General features: G+C 37.4%; 1 protein-coding gene across 1 annotated transcript in view; it reads left to right on the top strand.

Moving 5' to 3' along the window:
- LOC143040560 (uncharacterized) overlaps positions 1–12,592 on the top strand; it is a 217,621-nt gene extending 205,029 nt beyond the window's left edge. The window contains exons 10-15 of the mRNA XM_076211642.1: positions 3,617–3,742; positions 5,705–5,831; positions 8,170–8,293; positions 8,674–8,855; positions 9,066–9,263; positions 9,921–12,592. Of these exons, the coding sequence (XP_076067757.1) occupies positions 3,617–3,742; positions 5,705–5,831; positions 8,170–8,293; positions 8,674–8,855; positions 9,066–9,263; positions 9,921–10,023 (860 nt within the window). The 3' untranslated portion in view covers positions 10,024–12,592. The remainder of the gene's footprint in view (positions 1–3,616; positions 3,743–5,704; positions 5,832–8,169; positions 8,294–8,673; positions 8,856–9,065; positions 9,264–9,920) is intronic.
- The last annotated feature ends 1,929 nt before the right edge of the window (positions 12,593–14,521 follow it).

Here is a 14,521-nt window from a genome sequence, read left to right as displayed (position 1 = left end):
GGATTTGGTTTGAAAATAGTGCAGAAAGTGGAGTGAGTTTTGAAAGCTGTATTGTTCTGTTGACATAATTGTATATTGTGGCTATGCTCCTCTGGCCAAAGCATGAAGAATTAGACACTATTTTGTGAGAACTGATTTGGTAATGGATTGGCAAGAATTATATGTGCTCTGATTGATCTGTTGACTTGTGCCTTGATTGTGTATGCATAAATATTATTATATACATTACATTGATAAGAGAATCATCACTTAAGAGTTTTTTGTTTGTGTTATGAATTGGTAGCCTATTTGTAGTGCAGCCAGACCTTTGCTGTGTTTACATCCTCCCTTCAGTTTGTTGTGGTTTCTTTATGCCTAATCTGTTCCTCTTCTCTTTGCAGGAGGTATGTAGTTGTGCATGAGGTGTAGCATGACCCAACTCCTCTTTGACCTGCATCTTGTAGGCCTGGTTCTTATTTCTTATCTGTTGTAGGTTAGATCACAGCATTGTAGGCTAACAATTAGGTAAGGATTTTTATGGTGATATAACAATTTTTCTTCTCACTTTTGATATGTATACATGAACACTATCAGCCTTACAAAGAGTACACTTGTTTTGACACCTTATTTAATCGCATTGTTTTTCTTTTTCTTGCCTTTATGTACAAAATGATTTTGATATAGAGATAATTTTTTAAGGTTCAAATTACTCTACACTTGACTTCACTGAACCACCTATCTCCCACCAACACCCATACCTTCATTTGGAGGAACAACCTGAGGGTTTGGATTTGGTCTCTAGACAAGGCTATAGACATCAGTGAAAGTCTTACATTCAAATTCTGCTATTTTTCTACCATTTTTACAAGAGAAAACCTGACAAACCAATGACTATTTCCTTCCTTCTTATCCAAGTTGGAGACAGAGAAACAGCCCCAAATTCACATATGGTCATTTAACATAATTTCATTTTCTCTGGTTGTGGTGATGCAAACCACATATACTACATTGGATTACATACTCTTAAAATGAGTATGTCTTATATACTCAATTAAGAGGGAAAATATATGTACATATTTTTTTTTTCCCTTGAAAACTTACCTGATGGATGGTAATTCAGTAATTCACAATTTCTTCTCAGATCTGTTTCCTCACTTTTCAAGACCCTTTTTGAAAGCCTCCCATTCTTTGTGAGTGAAGACTTTGTAGATGATTCTATTTATTTTTTGCACACTCATACCGACCAGATAACTTTAGGCTGTATACAAACACAAAACCAGTCCAACATCTTCCTACCACAAGCATATTCTACCCTTACACAAAAGCCTTCTGTTTATCCATCCAGACATAACTCGATATGTCTGGGTGAAGGCAGGGTCTGTTTATGTGACAGAAGAGAACACTAACTCCCCGGAATCCTCCTTTATATCTCTCTCTCACTGTGCCATGCCTTTTCTCTATCTTTTGGTTTAATTCACTCATGTTTACAAAATGTAGGAAGTCAGCATATTAGTTAAAAATTAAGTCTTCATTTCCAGTAACCTCTTTGCTATGGGGGCTTTTCTTGAGGCATATTAAATTGTGTGGTGTTTACCAAAATAAAAACTTTAAAGCATGTTGATCTAGCAGAGGGATTTGTATTTCATTGTTGACAATGAGTGCTTCAATTGTGCCAAAGAGGTCAAGGCATAGGTGGTAAAGGAGAAGGTTAAAGAAGGATAGTGGAAGTTCAAAACAATCACCATTTCTCTTTGAAAGGAAATTAGTTTCCAGTCGTAATAGAATTCTGCACAACTCTGGTCTATAGTGGTGTCAGTAAAATCCCCAAAGATCAGTCAGTCATACCAAAGGGGCAAATCAAGATAATCTTAACCCCATCACTATGGTAGCATTTTCCAAGTTAAATAAAATCATTGGCTATCAGCTAGAATAAATAAGTAGTGTGAATCATCATAATGAAGGGATTAGGTAATCAAGATATTCTTAATCTCTTTGCTGTATCAGTATAGTAGAATCACATGGCACCGACCAGAATGAAATATCTAAAATGTATTTTATAACAAAGAAGTTAAACTTTCCACAAAGGAAATGGTGTTTGTAAAGAGGTTTTTAGTTGCAAGAGGTGGTTGCACAATTGAAAAGTGTCTTAATGAAATATAAAGCAGGTTACTGAGATAATCTTAAGGGTAGCAGGATTGCAGTTAATCCTGCTTATGTGATGATATGTGACAGCTCTGTTTTGGCATAAGAGTAGATAGTGTTAACAGCCAGTGTTGTAGAAGCATGATTAGTAGATAGCAATGTTGTACAAGGTCTTGACAGATATTGTTTCACACAAGAGACTTTACATGGCATTAGAAGGTCCTGCAAAGTTGGATTAGAAAATGACTAAAGAATCATAAGCAACACACTGTTCTAAATGGCTAAAGTTCTAGCTGGAAATATTAGAATAGAGTTCACCAACATAAGCCATTTCTGTTCTTACAGGAAATTTTCATTTTACACGTGTTTGAGTTATAAATGAACCAACAATGGGTGCCCGTAAGTGGTGGCACTTCAAGATGAACATTAGAGTGATTCATCTTCTTGCTATCCATCCTTGGAACTTGTGAACACCTTTACTTTCATCTGGAGATATAGTGACACACTCCAGACCAGGCACCTATTGAAAAGGTTTAACACATTTTCTTAAAAAAAAAATATATATATATATATATATATATAATATATATATATATATATATATATATATATATATATATATATATATATATATATATATATATAATGAAAAAAAAAAGAATAACAAAATAAAAACTTGTACAAGCTGTTGATATTTTATAAGGCTTGGATGACATCACATTTGAAGGCATTCTGAATACAAATTAGATGTGAAACAGTGTTCTCAAAATGTGAAGTATTTATTTAATCCAGATGTAGGAAAAAACAACTTTGCCAGCCATGGAGTCAATGAGTGGAACAAACTCTCCACATGTGGTACAGTTCAATGTCTTAACAACTCAGTCAAATGTTTGTCTAAGTAATACGCTACAGTACCTTTCAGTGTATTTATAGTATTTGTAGTTTTGTACTTGCCCTTGTTATGACCCGAAAGGTCGCCTGTTAGCATGCTTTTCCATTGTCCATTGTACATACAAAAGATTTTGTGTATAACCTATTATACAATATACACATAATAGTAAAAATGCCTTGTTTTTGTTGTGGTAAATAGTCACAAGACCTTGTACTAGTAGAATATAGTAAATTAATTCATGTTAGGATGCAAGTTAGAATAGAATATTTGGATTTAGGGGTAGTATAAGAAACCAGCTCCTTAGAACTATTGTGCCTTCTGTTACAGGTGGTGAGTAGTTGCATGATCCTGTGCATGAGTAATCTTGCATGAGGTTTGGGCTTTGGTGCAGGTAGGACCAACTTTAATTGACAAATTCAAGATTCGCCCATAAGGTTTCTGGTTATTTTCAGTGCATGTGATTGGGTTACTTGCTTTTGGTGTGTGCTAGAGAAAAGCTTTTTGCATACTAATATGTCCCTGTGCATGCAATTAAAATGTCTATAGAGATTGTTATTACCAGATTTATACATGGATTTTAAAACCAAACAATTCTGTGCACAGGTGAGAGTAATGTGTACACCTTAGGAAACATTGGTGCTCACCGAGTTGTTTGCACCAAACTGCCTCAGGTTGGACATGATCGGTCAGCATCCATCGCAGCTGGAAGCACCACCACAAGACTCCTAGGTAGGTTGGGTTTTCCCTTTTTTTTTTCTTTTTTTTATATATTGCTTTCACCTCATCTTTTTAATAACTGCTTTCACCTCATCTTTTCATATTTCTCTCCCATTTTCCTCATCCATCACTCATTTTCTTAGCACCTCCCACTGCAACCACTGTTCCCTCCCTATCCTCCACATTTAGCAACTCCCGAAAATATTCTGCCCATCTTCCTCTTACTGCCACCTCTTCCATTATCACTTCTCCATCTGCACCTTTTACCTTTTCTTCTCAATTTGATTCACCTCCCCTTCCTCTCTTAATTTCCTTCCAAAACATTTTATTACTTTCAAAATTTTGTGTCATACTCTTTCCCCATTTTACATCTGCTCTCCTTTTTGCCTCCTTTATCTTATGATTTACTTCTCTTCTTTTTTCTTTATACCTCTCAGTTATTAAAATGATGAGAGTAGGTAAGGCACCTAGATTAGATGGGTGCTATGCAGAGTATCTGAAAAAGGGAGGCACAGTGATGGTGGACTGGCTGGTGTGGTCATTTGATGTTTGTCTAAAGGAGTGTAGGGTGGTGGAGGACTGGAGGAATACCTGTATGGTTCTGCTTCACAAGGGAAAAGGGGACAAATGTGAGTGTATTAGTTTCAGAGGGATCAGTTTGTTGAGTGTAGTTGGGAAGGCTTATGGGAGGATTTTGATTGAGAGGATTAGGAGGGGAGCTGAGGAAGTATTTGGTGAAGAACAGAGTAGGTTTAGGAAAGGTAGTGTTTATGTGGATAAATTTTTTGTGGTAAGATAAATATGTAAGAAAGCTTTAGGAAAAGGTAAGGATGTTTCTTGGGCCTTTATGGATTTGGAAAAGGCTTATGACAGGGTAGACAGGAAGGCACTGGGAGGTTTTGCAAATATATGGGATCGGAGGAAAGCTGTTAAGAACAGTTAAATGTTTTTACAAGAGTAGTAGAGCCTGTGTTAGAATTAGAAATGAAGTGAGTGAGTGGTTTGAGGTAAAGGTAGCACTTCACCAGGGATGTGTGATGTCACCTTGGCTGGTCAACATGTACTGTACATGGATGAGGTGGTGCAGGAGATGAATGCAAGGGTAATGGGCAGGGGATTGGAGAGAGTTAAAGAAAATGGAGAAAAATAGAAGGTAAACCACTTGTTGATTGCTGAAGACATTGCACTAGTGGGAGGATCAGAGGAAGGATTAAGGAAGTTAACAGAGTTTGGGAAGGTGTCCAAGAGGAGAAAGTTGAAGGTAAATGTGGGTAAAAGTAAGGTGATGAGATGTACAAAGGGAAAAGGTGCCAGCAACTTGGAAGTGAGTATTAAAGGAGAGGCTGGAGGAGAGAGTGGGGATTGAAAGGGAGTTGGCAGATAGGGCTAGTGAGAGATTATTGGGGTGGTTTGGACAAATGGAAAGAATGTGTGAAGAAAGATTAGCAAAAGAGGTGTGGAAAGCAAAGGTGGATGGAATGAATATGAGTGGATGACCAAGGATGAGATGGATGGATGGGGTGAAAGGGGCTTTGAGCTGGGTGTGTGTGTGTGTGAATGTCTGTTGAATAAAGAAAAGAGAAGGCAAGGGATAGGGGTGAGTGGAGGATGGTTGTGTATGGATGATATTTTGATGCAGCCCAAAAGGATTTATCCCAGTCTTATCTGTTTTATGTATGAAGGGACGGAGAGAGGGGGGTTGAAGTGCAAGTGAAGAGGCCCTGCTGGGATGTGCTGTGTCTTGCTGCATTGCTTCTGACCTGAGCAGTGGTCAGCTAAAATAAGAGGGAAACAAGTGTGGTGGGTGGGAGTGGGTGCTTGCCTTTGATTTGGCTACCTCCCTTGTAAGGGGGAAAAAGTTTTTATAAGTACTTATATATAAATGGATGAATAACCAAAAAAATGGACAGTGGTTTTTGACTTAATTGAAAGATGCTAGTTGAAGGTTTAATTGCTATTTTTTTGTGTTTACAGGAACTTTCCAGAAAGTGGACTACGTCTTTTTGGTAGGGCTCGGAGGAGGAGTCCCACATTATACAGACTACTATAAGCATGTTCGACTTGGAGATGTTGTTGTATCAGCCCCTCCTGAAGGACAAAAGTAAGAAACTCTGCTTTCTCGGACATTTTTGTCATCTACCTACCCTCTGTTTTCAAAGGGTATGTAGATGATAGAGAGAGGGGGTCGCCGATTTAATGAAGCGACCTTGCTGTGGATGTGCTGTGTCTTGCGACACTGCTTCTGACCCAGGCCAGTGGACAGGATACAGGGATGACCCATCATCCAGGAGGTGCCAAGATAAGAGGGAGAGTAAAGGGTGGAGGGGAGTGGAGTGTATTGGGGATGGAATGGGTGGGAATGATTTTTATGCCTTTGTTTTTTGGCTACCTCCCATGTAAGGGGGAAAAAAGCCCTTGGCATATGATATGTATGTATGTACATACCCTTTGTTTTCACTAAAGGGTTATTGATAAATTACAATAGAATGACAAAGCATGCCAACAAGAGACTATTTACTCCATAATGAGGTCAGATACATAAGAAATAAAATAGAATTACATATATACATATCTATAAAAAAAAAATCTTTTCTCCCTATGAGGGAAATAGCTGTCAGGCATACATCCAACCATCACTTATTCAGCACCCAGTTGTTGTCCCTTCCGTCTTAGCTTCTTGTGGATAAAGGGTCAACCCTGTTCCCTGCCCATTGCTTGGGTCAGAAGCAATGCAGCAAGTCAAAACTTATCTCCCTTCATCTGCAAAAGAAGTTACAGGGCCCTTCAGGCCATGTCAATTTATCCTGCATTTCCAACCACTCTGGACTCACACTTATCTCTTACCATCTCCCTTCTGGTGCTCATTGCCCCTTTTTGCCACTTCCATTCATCTCATTCATGATCTTCTCCATCTTCCTCTGCCTTCCACACTCTTTGCTGGTCTTTCTTCACTCATTCTTTCCATATGCCCAATATTCTTTGATCAACCCTGTCTGTCAGATCACCTTTCAACCCCACTCTCTTCCTCACCTCCTCATTTCTCACTCTGTTTGAACTCCCACTATACTTCATAAACACTTCAGCTCAAACAGATTAAGATTCTTCCTTTCTACCCCATATTTACAAGGTTCTGCCCCATACTAATGAGGTTTAATGTTTGACTAAGGGAAGAAAGTAAATATCTCAGGGGAATGGAAAATGTCATGAGAAATAGGTATCTGCTGATGAATAAAAAGAGGAGGCTAGAAAGGGGTTCTTGTGCCCATGACATTGTATGGAGGAGTGACATGGAATTTAGAACACATTTGAAATGAAGTGTTTAAGGAGTATGATAATATTCTGTAAAGTATTGAATGGACAAGGGGAAGTGGTCAACAGGTAATGAGCCGTAGGTGGGAAACCAGCTTCAGTTGTTGGACTTTGCTGTGGAAGTGCATCGTCTTGCTACATGTTTCTCTGCTGAGCATTGGGCAGTGGACAGGGATGACCTTTCATCCACAGAGCTTGTAGATGGTTCTGTATGGATGTGGAGTAGATGACGGGTGGGTAGATGCCATGACTTAGCCACCCTCCTTATAAGGGAGAGTGGGCTTCTTGGTAAATTTTTGCAAAGGATTACAAAGGCGGAGCATGCCGACAGGAGACCTTTAGGTCCATATCTAGGTCGGATGCAAAAAAAAAAAAAAATTATAATAATAAAACAATAAATAAAAACTATAATAATGTAAATAACAAATAAAATACATAGGTATAGTTAAATAATAAACATAGGTATAGTTAAATAATAAATAATAAACATAGGAATAGTTAAATAATAAACAGACAGGTAAATAGTAAATAATAATAAATTGACATATAACTAATAATAAATGAAAATCAGACAGACAAATGATAACAAAACAAAAACAAATAATATAAAATGAATTATAATCATTACAGCATCTTGCTTAGGTGTTTATCTAAATGATTCTTAAAGCTTTGAACTGAACTACATTGCACTACCTGTGCAGGAAGTTTATTCCATTCATTAACTACATGGTTGGCAAAGTTGTTTCTTGTCTGATTCTCATTCAATGTGAAAATTTTGTCACTTTTGATGTCAATTCCCTTTAAAATCTTAAAGACCTGTATCAAGTCACCTCTGAGTCTATGCTTTTTTAGGGAAAACAGATTCATATGTATATATCTGTGTCATTTTGTATTTTATTTCTTTCCACATTGGGTAATAATACTTCATTGGTGTACTGTACAAAATGTTGATGACATGAACCTTCTTTCAGTATTTTTATCTAAGGAAGAACCAATGCATGTTTTCACCTGACCTTCCCTTTGACAAACAGAAAAGGTCATTGGTATATACATACATTTTTCTTGTTTATGTTACTTGTTATGTAATGAGTAGTGTAGGGAATGATAGCTGATAGCAAGTTTCTTTGCAGGTTCATCTACATGTATTGTGATACAGCCAGAGAGCTGCAGAATGGAGCATATGAATTCGAAACCAAGTCATGGGGACCTCCCAACTTCAATTTGCAGAACCTTGCACATCAATTGAGGGAACAGGTTGGTTGCTGTACTTGTGTGGACTTTGTGATTTGAATGTCATCATACCCATGTACCATTATTCTTGGAAGCTCGCTGACTGAGCGAGTTAGGGCGTCGTTACTCATGGTGAAGGTCGAGGGGATGGCGGTTCAAACCCTGCCACCAGCAAAGTTGAACCAAGGGCATGGTTAATTAAATTCCATGCTACAAAGTCCTCTGTGAGGGGCACCATCCCAGCCTTCTGATAGGGGGAGTTTGTGACGTTAAACCACATCATCATCACCATTATTCATGAAAGCAAGGTCCCAGCACTATAGAATAGAGCACATATCATCTTTATCTTGAAACCAAACAATCTCAACAAATTTAAACCACACACATCAATTTTACTTAACCAGGGTGAAGAGGGTGTAGCTCCATGGCTAAAATACTATGATGAGAGTTTGAGCAAGCTAAAAGAACAGGAAATGGACTTCAGTCGCCCTGATCCAAGTACTGACAAACTCTACATGGGCATTGGGGGTTCAGATGTCATTGAAGTCTCTCACCCTCTCCCTCCAGATGGAGCAACAAAGGTCCGGTGAGTGTCATTGTTGAACAGTTCTGGCAGAAGAAAATATGTATGTATTTAAGGTGCTAGTAGAAATTAGTTGGTATGTACTAATTTCTAATACAAACAGTCCATAGAATATATAAATTTGAAGGGAACACTTTTTATCCTGATTCAAACGTGCTGTATGAATTTATTTATTATTTATTCAATTATATATTCAAACTTTTTCTTTTTCAGAGATTCAGCACGCCCCGTGATCCACCTAGGTGCTATAGCCTCTGGACGTTCAGTGGTGGGTAATGATCAAACAAGACAAGACTTTGCTTCACAGTTATCGGTACTTGCCTATGACCAAGAGTTCGATGCTGTAGTTGAGTCAGTATATGGCAATCGGAAAGATCACTATGTTCTTCTCAGAGGCATCTGCGACTACAAGTAAGTTTGTGATATATATACTGGTATGTACATTTTAGCACAATGTAAAACTTGAGACCAGATTCTCAGCAAAAGTTTGTAGTTGGTGATTTTACTTACTAAAGCTGTTCTATGAATGGATAGTGAAGGAAACCAAGTTATTAGGTACAGCATTCAAGCATATGATTTAGTCATAAGAAATAAATATGATTATATATATATACATACATACTACATTAAGTCCTTGTTATATGGTACATATGCGTTCCTGAAAACCTTACCACAGATTGAAATTACTGTATACCGAACCCATTATAACATGTAATAATAGGATATGGCAGACGTACCTTCTCCCTGCTCTTTCCTCTAGCAGATACTGTGTCTGTGAATTTTTCTTACCATAAATAGAATTGAGGGTAGTAATTACCAAATACCGTAACTGTGAATTTACCAGATAAAGAATTACCGTATAAGGAGGACTCACTGTAAAGGCTTCTTCCCCCTTATAAAGGGAGTAGCCACCCAAGGTATGCACCCATCCCAATCCCCACCCATCCCATTTCCATCTCTCACACATTTGTCTTCCATTAACAAAATTCTTTGCTTACACAGCAGACCTCTTCTGTTTAGAATGTCAGGTGTGAAGTGGTTGTATCAGATGTTTATTCTTTGTTTCAGGGATGGAACAAGAAACAAAGAATGGCAGCCACCTGCAGTTTTGGGTGCAGCCGCTTTCATGAAAGCCATAATCTGTGCAATGGACCCCCCAGGGGATGACTAGATGATTACAGTGTTCAACAACCGAATTTGTCACAACAATCGTTTATTAAACTGTCGTATGTTCTATATCTGATCTTATGAAGGTATTGCGGTCTTTGACTCGGCTCTAGTAATATTTATTTATTGTTTGTTTATAGGATTTCATACACTGTAATTTCCTAGTCCAAAAGGTGTAGCATGTGAAATATTGAAAGTGATCTTACATTTTTTTTTTCTTTTTTCTTTTCATTGTGCATGTATTTTTACTGATGTGTATCAGAAATCTTGTCTGTACATTATATACTTCCATTCCTACTAAATCAGTAGGTTTTGTAAATACTCTTCATATATTAATACTTCAGCATTTTCATTATCTGTTATTCAATCATGATTCATCAGAGTTTATTCTGGTATGTGGTAAAGTTCAATAGCAAAGATAGGCTGGGGTTTGGGAATATATATACTATAGGACCAGATAGAATGTAAGGAACACAGTACCTAGTTTGTCCATTACGAAAGTAACTGCTCACTTCAAACTAGCTCATCTGTCCTACTGATTGTCTCCTATCTATTTTCTTCATGCCAAATTGAATACATACTTGTTAAGCTGGAAATGTGATCAAGTTGGAAGGGTGTGCCTCATACTTGCAAGTATATTGTTAAGCTCTTAATGAATGGAAGGGAAACTCGGAAAAAAAAATAAGAGTAGCAGCAGTTGTTGTAATCAGCTATTGATTAATTAAGAATTTAATTTCATCAGTGATCACGTGTATGGTGTTCAGGGGTTTGTATGGTGTTGTCTGGTGGCAACTTGCATTTGAAGTTTTTATCCTATGTATCACGATGGTGGTAATGGCAGCTCCTCTAGAATGAAATGTTATCTAACGTTATATTTTAAAAGATAAAATTTAGTTATGAAGACTGTTGTTCAAATATCATAAGGAAAGTGTAATGACATAATACAAAAATATTATTTATGTCGTTATAGATAGTCCACTTTTATTCTTGATAGCAATGTTGTTAGAACAGAAATTCACAATCCTTCCTGTTGAAATATTCTGCAATTACAGCGACAAGAAGACTTCTTGTAAGTGCGTAGATATAGATACAGATGCAGTTTGTTTATTTTGCTCCCATACATAAGTGATAGAATTCATTTGCATAGTGAGGAAGAAGTAGGCAGGTCACTTAATTTATTGCCCATTGACACTGCATTAATTTTTTCATGTCCCTAAGAATTGCATGTTATGTTATCTTTTCCTTTAGTTCATTTATTATAATTTCTTTAATTGTACAGTAACAGGTGTGAAAGTCAGGTCTTGTGTATGTTTATTAAAGACATTGTATTGTCTTATGTAAGAAGTGAAATGCATATTTGCTATTTGTATTGAGAGGTTATATATATATATATATATGAAAATGCTGACATGAAATAGTGTGCATCTTCTGGTGCATCTGTGATGCAGGGAGCAGGTTTTACCCAGAGGAAAAGGGTTTATCGATGCATACAGTTGTTCATAGTCATTATGTTTAGTGCATGTGAAACTACAGTGCAGTAATGTATCAATGTACAGTACAAACACACACTTATGGAAACTAAGCACAAACACAGAAACTCAGTTGTTCAGATGTGCACATTATATAAGCTTATGCATACACTGATGCATTTGTAAGAATTCTGATTCTTCCTTTGACATCAAAAGTTTAGCTTAGCCACTGTTGTCTTGAATTGATCTACAAGTCTAAGGGATCAGGAAAGTTTAGATACTTAATTATCATTATTTATTCATTATTATTACTTTTTTCAAATTGTAAATATTATTATTCTCATTATAACTGCATTCTTCTTGCAAACATACAAAGTGGTGCAGTTTATTTAGTAGGTGAAATCAAAGCTGTGATACTAACATAATGTTAGTCATTCAGCAAGTGCACAAATTAAGAAATCAAATGAAGCATATTGACAATCCTGCCAAGAATTTGCTAAACCTCATGTTTCCCTAAACCAGAATGAATCTATGAGAAGTAAAGAGTACAGGTTGATATAGATATTATAAAAAAAAATGTATTTGAAAGCTACATTGAAATGCACGTGTACCTGAGAACATCAGTGAAATGGTTTCCACAATATTGCATTGAAGATGCATTCAGTATGTGATTGTAAGTGTGAAAACTTTTATCAGTGTTGGGGTAAGTCATCGTAAAGTGTAGTAGTCATTTCTTTAATATGATGGCTAGCAAATGAAAAGGAAGAGATCTGATTCCTGTGCTATTTGATACTAGTCTTTATTTTAATTTTACAGTAACTTTTTTTTTTTTCAGATTGTTCATGAATGTTGAAAACAATATTGTTAAAGTGTTTTTTTTTTTCCCTCCAGCTACAGAATATTCTTTTAGTCATGGTAGTTGATGAAAGATTGCAGATTTATTAGTTTTGTTTATACTTTTATAAATCCCTGAAGGTCCCTTGTTTACAATAACAATTGCAAGTTCTTTGTTTCTACACACATCTCCTTTGACTTAAGGGTATGGTTACTGCAGTTCTATTGTGTGCCAATGGACACCAAAGAAATTAAAGCTTCTGCTTGCAATTTGTGTTTCAGTATCCTTCAGAACCAACAACCTAGAATTAGAAGACAAAAAGCATTTAAAAAATGAAAGTACTGTATGAAAATCCATGTGAACAAGTTGTATGGACACGGTAAAGGAAACATGGACTGGAGGTGAAGCTTTTATTCTTGACGTTTCGTCTAACGACTTTCTCAAAGGCCAAATCTTCAGCGAATATAGCGCTTTGTGATTGGCTGTCTCAGCGGGCCAATCAGAACACAGCGCTATACGCTCGCACACCCCCTTGAGCCATAAGGAGGGTTTATAAACTCTGTATGTTTCTAGTATGCTCATTCCTTTGAGAAAGTCGTTAGACGAAACGTCAGGAATAAAAGCTTCACCTCCAGTCCATGTTTCCTTTACCGTGTCCATACAAAGTACTGTATGTAAAATGTGTATCAAAGAAGAAAATTTATGATACATATGCTACTAAGAGCTGCACACCTTGATCGTAACATTATAACACACATACCAGGAAGACAACAACGCAACAGTTGGAGCATTCCTGTTTGCACACCAATGAAAAACAAGTTGTAGAACATAAAGAAATATTATATGAAATGTATTAATACATGCTGTGATGCATGAGGGGAAGTGGGTGGGGGATAGGGGGTGAGGAAGTATGTGTGAAAAATAAATTGATGCAGCCCAAAGGGATTTCTCCCCATCTCCATTTCTGCAGGAAAGGACAGAGAGAGGGGTTGCCGATTCAAAGAAGTGGCCTTGCTGTCTTGCGCCATTACTTCTGACCCAGGCAAGAGGGAGAGAGTGGGTTGGAAGGGAGTGGAGTATGTGGGGATGGAATGAGTGGGAGTGAGTTTTATGTTTTTTGGCTACCTCCCTTGTAAGGGGGGAAAAAGGCTTTGGTATATGTATATATATGAAATGTGGATGAAAAGAAAGCTATACAGTAAGATATCAAGAAAACAAGAAAAATCTGGAAGGAGCTGTCAATATAAAGACTATAGCTCCGCATCTATCTCTATCCTGTACTGGGGTATTAACTGTATAGTTACATGCCACAGTGTGCACGAAAAGGTCATCTTTGCCATCTGTGAGGAGTCTTCCAATTAGGACCCTGACATTTTGTTACAAGACATTGCAGTTTCCCTATCTCCACATGGAAGTTTCCTGAACAGCCCCAGAAAGTTGCTCTTGTTCTTTTCTCATTTCCTTCCAACTTAAATTCACTTTTTTTTTTTTTTCCTACCCCGTCTGGGGTATTGGCTGCATGTTGTTGTGAGGTTAAATTTTGCTCATTAGCATGCAGCTGATACTTTAGGGTCTATATGGGGCGCCCCTACAGACCAGAGCCTCACATCATTTTGTCTGCAATAGAGGAAATCTCTATTCGTAGAGAAATGATGTTACTTTATTATACTGTGACTGTCCCTCCGTTATGCTGGCCCCCCATTCTTAATACTATCCTGTACCACTTCTCTGAGTATAAATTTCTTTTTTCATTGAACCCTGTAGTAGGGAAGAATATTGCCACTATGTGTTCCCACTTGAGTCATAAAAGGCAACAAAAAAGGGACAGGGATAAGACTAGGCATCTTACTTGCTGTAGCCTCAAAGGAGACATTCCTAAAAAAAAATCAAAGGCATAAGACAGTCTGGGAGGAGTTTTCCAACCAGAACCCTAAGGTTTGGGTCTTTAAATGTGCATGGATGTGGTATAGATGAGAGTAAAAGGGAAGAGATAGGTAGTAAGTTTGTAAAAAGAGAGATGGATGTGTTGGCATTGAGTGAAACTGTTGAAAGGGAGTTTAAGTTTGGGAGTGTAGTTGGGAAGGTGTCTGGAGTGAAGAGAGGATGAGGGAGAGAAGAGGTGGCTATACTAGTAAGTGAAGTGTGTGGTGGAATGGAAGGTTTCTTCAAGGTTAATGTGGATGAAGGTGAATCTAAGA

Source organism: Oratosquilla oratoria, chromosome 2 (genome assembly GCF_046742065.1).
Source record: "Oratosquilla oratoria isolate Oo_2021 chromosome 2, ASM4674206v1, whole genome shotgun sequence".
Taxonomy (NCBI): domain Eukaryota; kingdom Metazoa; phylum Arthropoda; class Malacostraca; order Stomatopoda; family Squillidae; genus Oratosquilla; species Oratosquilla oratoria.
Note: the sequence above shows the minus strand (reverse complement) of the source record. Positions and strands in the feature narration are given on the sequence as shown.